The 5,603-nt window shown below is 46.1% G+C and overlaps 1 protein-coding gene across 1 annotated transcript; it reads right to left on the bottom strand.

Annotated features, from left to right (window-relative positions):
- Window positions 1-307: 307 nt before the first annotated feature.
- On the bottom strand, window positions 308-3,933 carry LOC117451089 (homeobox protein Nkx-2.5-like). The gene is made up of 2 exons (XM_034089199.2): window positions 3,263-3,933; window positions 308-1,632 (listed from the first exon to the last, which is right to left on the bottom strand). Exons 1-2 carry the CDS (start codon window positions 3,681-3,683, stop codon window positions 995-997), a joined length of 1,059 nt encoding a protein of 352 aa, XP_033945090.1. The 5' UTR covers window positions 3,684-3,933; the 3' UTR covers window positions 308-994.
- Between the last annotated feature and the right edge of the window lie 1,670 nt (window positions 3,934-5,603).

Below are 5,603 nucleotides of genomic sequence, written 5' to 3' on the forward strand. Positions count from 1 at the left end.
CAGCTCGGGTTTTGGGCTATTTTAGGAGCCTAATCGCGTCCTTTAAAGGACCCCAAATGGAGAATTATACTTCCTCCTTTCACTTCGCTTGGCACCGGGACAAAGAGTCCCTTTAGCCGGTTCTCCTGCAGCAGATCTGCCCTGTATGTTTACGAGACACTTTTAACTGAGCATTTGATTCACCCCTGTGACCCCACATCGGAGCAATAATATATAGAATTATTATTATTTCTTCAATTATTTAGGTGGAAATACAGTTTCAGCTCAGCATGAGGATCAAATATTATGTTACAAAATCAAACGCACCTTGTTCTCATGTCTCGGATTTATTTGAATACATGTGAAATAGACTGAAACAGTTCTCCTTTTAACCAAAAACCACAACACTTAAAGCAATTTCATCTCTCCATGACAACAAAGATATACCATTTTAAAAACATACATGAACAATATGAACCATCTCTTTTGTTCAAATAAGGAGAAATGCGCAAATCGTGTGCGCAATGTCCCCCTGTGCTTCAGTTCAAATCATTGAAAAAAATACATCAACTGGAACCCAAGCGCGTGTCAGTTTAGGAGCCACTCTGACGCCAGACGGAAACACGAGTGCATGTCACCTGACACAAGAATCCAAACTCACATCCTTTATATATAAAATACTATTTTCTGACCAAGTTAGCACACTTCTAAAAGCTTGTGGGTTGAACCAAATTGCAAGAGCTCCAACAAAAGAAACAGTTCTGGTCTGGTAAGGCTACCAGGAATCCAAACTCCCATCCCTTATATAAAATATAAAATACTAATGTCTGACCAAATGAACACACTTCTAAAAGCCTGTGTTGACCAAAATAAAAGAGCTCCATTTATAAAAAGAAATACAGTGTTCTGGTGAGGCTACCAGGCCCTGGTTCTGGTGAGGCTACCAGGCCCGGGTTCTGGTGAGGCTACCAGGCCCGGGTTCTGGTGAGGCTACCAGGCCCGGGTTCTGGTGAGGCTACCAGGCCCGGATGCCCTGCAGGGAGCCCTGGCAGGATGCGACCGATGTCCCTTGGTGAGGTTGGGCCTGTGTGGATCCTCCGAGGCTGCTCACATTTCCCAAGTTCATGTTCATGAAAGCGCTGGAGCCGCTGGAGGGGGGCAGGGAGGGGATGCTGGTGTATGTGCAGCTGTAGTTGCTGTTATAAGCGGGGTTATTGTAAGTATACGCCGGGTATCCGTTATAGGTATACGGGTTGGATCCATACGGAGCACCGGAGTACGTCTGCCCTCCCCCCAAACAAGGCTTCCCGTCCCGGACTAACACCGGCACAGCGACGCGTCTCGGCGGCGGAGGGTGGTGCTGCCCCGCCGCCTCCAGAGACTTGTCCTGCCGCTGCCTCTTGCACTTGTATCGGCGGTTCTGGAACCAGATCTTCACCTGGTTGGAGGTGAGTTTGAGGCTGGACGCCAGGTGCTCCCGCTCCGGGGCGGACAGGTATCGCTGCAGCTTGAAGCGACGCTCGAGCTCGAAGACCTGCGCCTGGGAGAAGAGCACGCGGGGCCTCCGCCGGCTCCGCTGCTTCTGCGCAGGCCGATCGCAGTCAGCCTGCCCGCCCTCCGAGGCCTCCTGCCGGGACACCAGACCGCAGCTCTCTGGGGAGCGAGGGAGGACACGGAAGAAGTTTTAATATCTCAAATCATAACGTGTTATTTCAGAAGTAAAACACAATGTAATGCTAACGTTATGCTAACACGCCTTTGGTCGTTTTTGAGCAGAAGTCTTAGCGGTAAAACTGTATTAAATAGTGCACATTAAATCCAAGAAATATCCACCACAAAACTTAAACAGGACACTTCTCCTTAGCTTTATTAAAAGTACTATATGACCAAATATGTTTTAAGCAAGAATGCGTACACAAAAAAGCTTAGCAACCATTATGAAAAATAAACAATAATATGCCAATGTCCACACCGTTAGCATGTTTGAGCTGAAGCTACTAAACACGGTATTACATAGTTCAAAATAAATCCAATAATATCCACTGCCGGCCGGGAATACAACTCAAACAGAAACATCTCCTTTGCTGAATGAACTTCTGAACATGTAAAAACCTTAAGCTCGAGACACGGAAAGCTCAGGAATCATGCCCCAACCCGCGTGCACTATAGACTTTAAACATGCAGCACTAAACACTTTACTAAGTGGATCAAACATTAGAAACTACCATAACATTACAAAACACATGTTTTAAGCCAAAGTACACATCAAATATAAAACACCAGGGAGATGAAGAATACCGTGCAATAAATACAAGTATTATTACTCTTTACTTTTTAAGGGAAGATCTAGTTTGCAATTATTTCATCAGCATTTTTGCCTGAAACTATATTATATAAAATAGGCAATTTCACACCAGACACTGAAAGGATACACCGTGCAACAAGTACAACATCAATCGGATTGGTTTAAAATACAGTTGGCCAATTGTAATGTTCAGTCAGATGTTATGTACACAAAGTGTGTAGTAGTATTGTAACTGTTTATATCTAATGAGTAATTATCCCGGGCTGAGCTGCGTGTTTATCAGAGCTACTTCTCGGTGTCTTTTCTTTTACAGCCTCTTTAAACTAATTGCCGGTTGATGGTCCACACATCATAACAGCCTGCGAAGCCCTGCAGACTGTTTGACAGACTTCACAGGATCCTTCAGAGTTAGGGACCTCCAGCGTGAGGATAGCTCTGTTGGGATCATGTTGGGTGAGTAGGCATCTTAGGACAACATACTGTTCTATAAGTTAGAAGATATCTCTAAAACAGAACGTGTTTTCTGGGATTTGGCACGTGTGCAGCCTTTAGATTGAGTTATAGTGGGGCTAATGTTGAAGGTCACACACGTGATCATATCATAATTAAAATAAAATAGCTGCATGATTATTTAGAAAATTACACACAATGTATTTTTCTTTCCAGTTTTTGCTTGACATTTCAAAATGACCTTTTACTAAGATAATACAAAATATTAGATTAATTTACATATAACAACTACATGGTGCGTATAGGTAGCGTCTCATCAGCATGACTTCACGTTGTTAAGGTTACAGGTTAAGCTGCTTTTGTCGCTAAACGATTCTCTCGCCACCAAAACGTAAACATTCAAATCCGCAGCACACATCTCTAATTCACGGTTTGTTGTTTTCTCTGTAAACCCTGATACTGATGTAACGTTCTTATCGCTCGGTTCCTTTGTTGCCTTTTGTCTGCGCGGTAGCGGCTTGAACTCACTGCTCTCATGCTCCCCCAGCTCGTTGGCCTCCAGCTTGGCTCCCTGCAGGCCGGGGTGCCCGTACATGTCCGGGGAGAGGCTGGTGTCCCCGCGGTCCTCCTCTCCGCGCACCGCCAGCGCGCTCAGGTACGCCAGGTTGTCCTCTCCGTCCGAAAACGAAGGACTCTCCCGGGCCGCTGCGAGCATGCAGGACGGTGGGGTCTGGAAGCGCTGCGGCTGGGGAGGAGAACCGGGTAACTGCTGGGGTTGGACCCGGTGCTGGAGCTCCAGAGACCCGGCCTGCTGCTGCTGCTGCTGCTGCTGCTCCATTTTCAGGATATCCTTGACGGAAAACGGCGTGGAGGTGAGCGGACTCTGCAGCATCATGTCATCCAGCTCCTGCTCTGCGGCTCCGAGGAAATGAAGCCCACGGAGTAACATGCACTCCTCCTTTCCCTGCACTCTTTCTCTAACAGATAATTGAGCCAAATAGCTCCTTCTCGCGTACTTGGAGGTGCGTTAAGCCTCTGGAATCCCTCATCGCAGTGCAACGCACGAACACATGGGTATCAGTTCCGGTTTTGTCCATGCAGGTCTCCCGTCTGACAGATGCAATGTCGGGCTTTGTGAGTGGGGTTTGGGCCGGGACGAAGGAGCGCCTCTGCCTCCTCTGGCGTCAGGGGGAGGGGTGAGTGTGAAATGGAAAGTGTGGAAGCGATTTGGGAAATCGAGGGGGAGAGAGAGGGAAGATGGGGCGTGTACGTGACGTGTGTCCACGTACTGGTTTTCTTTTCGGTCTTATATAAATATGGTGGGCAGATAAGTGTAGCTACTGACCCCCACTCCTCTCCACTCTCTCTCTTTATCCATCGCTGGATTCGTCCTCACGCACGCATTTTAATACACAAATCACTTTGCGAGTCTTAACCCGTGATTGTGTTTTAATACGTGTTCATTGTAGTTGTAATGACTCCACAGTCGCTCAGTGCATTGGAGTCCTTGTGTTTGCCCGTGCGTAAATCAGTGCGCTCTTTGGAGAGGCGCAGCGTGCGGCACACCCGCTTTAAGGGCAGTGGCACGTCCAGGTCACCAGTCAGGTCAAAGGGCAATAGAGGCAGGAACCCGTAGTTGTTTAACTTCATCCAGAGAGTTGATGATAGGGGAAAAGGGGAACTTGTTGGCTTGGCAACTGGAAGGTCACCAGTTCAAAGTGCTACCGAGGTGTCCCTGAGCAAGGCACCGTTCCCCACACTGCTCCCCGGGCGCCGTTCAAAATGGCAGCCCACTGCTCCTAACACTAGGATGGGTCAGATGCAGAGAAACAATTTCCCCACGAGGGATTAATAAAGTATATATAAATAAATAAATAAAACACATTCAGGTGGATTTTGTCTCTGGTTTTCCATTTGTATAGTATTTAATCGTGTAAGAAGTGTTCAAAGATGTGTTCTGTCAGACTCTACAGTGAAACATGTTCTTATGTTATGTAATGAAGCAGCCAATCAATACATGCCATGAGTTTTAAAAATGTCACTCTTCCCGTATTATGATAACACGCCACTAAAGCCTTTTACTCTTTGAAAGGGCTGGTTTTGCTTTTCAAAGTAATGTGTGAGAAGGCTACTGAAGAAAACTTTAAAAATAGGTTTATTTGAAAAATGCTAGGTACATATATATAAAAGTGCAATCAACTGTAAAAAAGCTTATTAAATGAACACACAATATGATTTCCTCCAATCTGAGTTATTTTCTCTCACCTCAAATCAATCCCCCTTTTACATTACCTCAATGTATATATGTTGAAAAACATTTAAAAGTTTTAAGATAGATACAATCAAATTGACATTTATTAATCCCCGTGGGGAAATTCAGAAGTGTAAACAACAACAGGGTGAGAGTGAAAAACAGGACAGATTCACACACAGTGACACCCTTAACCCTTTGCCGCAAAATAAGAGAAAGTATTAGTGTCCCAGAGGTTAAGGTACAATATTCAAAATAGTCTTCCCCCCCCTCTTAATCTGAGAGTTAGTTTTTCCTCCTGCAGCAGCTGCTCTCTCGGGGTCTCTCGTCTCTGTTATCGCGGGTGTTGTATTAATAACCCTCCGCGGGCCGATAAGCAGGGCCCCCGGGGCAATTAAGATTCCTGCTGGAAAACTGACGGACGTTTTTAGCCGGAGCTAATCTGCTGCTATCAGCTCCTCTTTCCGTTTTCAGCGGGACCTCCACCTCTCTCCCCCCGCTGCCCTCGCTCCTCCTGCGGGCTGCTCTCTCGCTAGCAGCCGGCAAAAAAAGGATGTGATTCAAACAAAAACAAATACACTTAATTCAGATTTAACATTCGTGTCCTGATTCTATAGC

Source organism: Pseudochaenichthys georgianus, chromosome 1, assembly GCF_902827115.2.
Source record: "Pseudochaenichthys georgianus chromosome 1, fPseGeo1.2, whole genome shotgun sequence".
Taxonomy (NCBI): Eukaryota; Metazoa; Chordata; class Actinopteri; order Perciformes; family Channichthyidae; genus Pseudochaenichthys; species Pseudochaenichthys georgianus.

Excerpts from the sequence above, each read along its gene's own strand:
- LOC117451089 (XM_034089199.2), bottom strand. The coding sequence starts at position 3,683 with ATGTTACTCCGTGGGCTTCATTTCCTCGGAGCCGCAGAGCAGGAGCTG. Across the intron at positions 1,633-3,262 it reads GCTGGGGGAGCATGAGAGCA|AGAGCTGCGGTCTGGTGTCC; the intron begins GTGAGTTCAAGC and ends CTCGCTCCCCAG.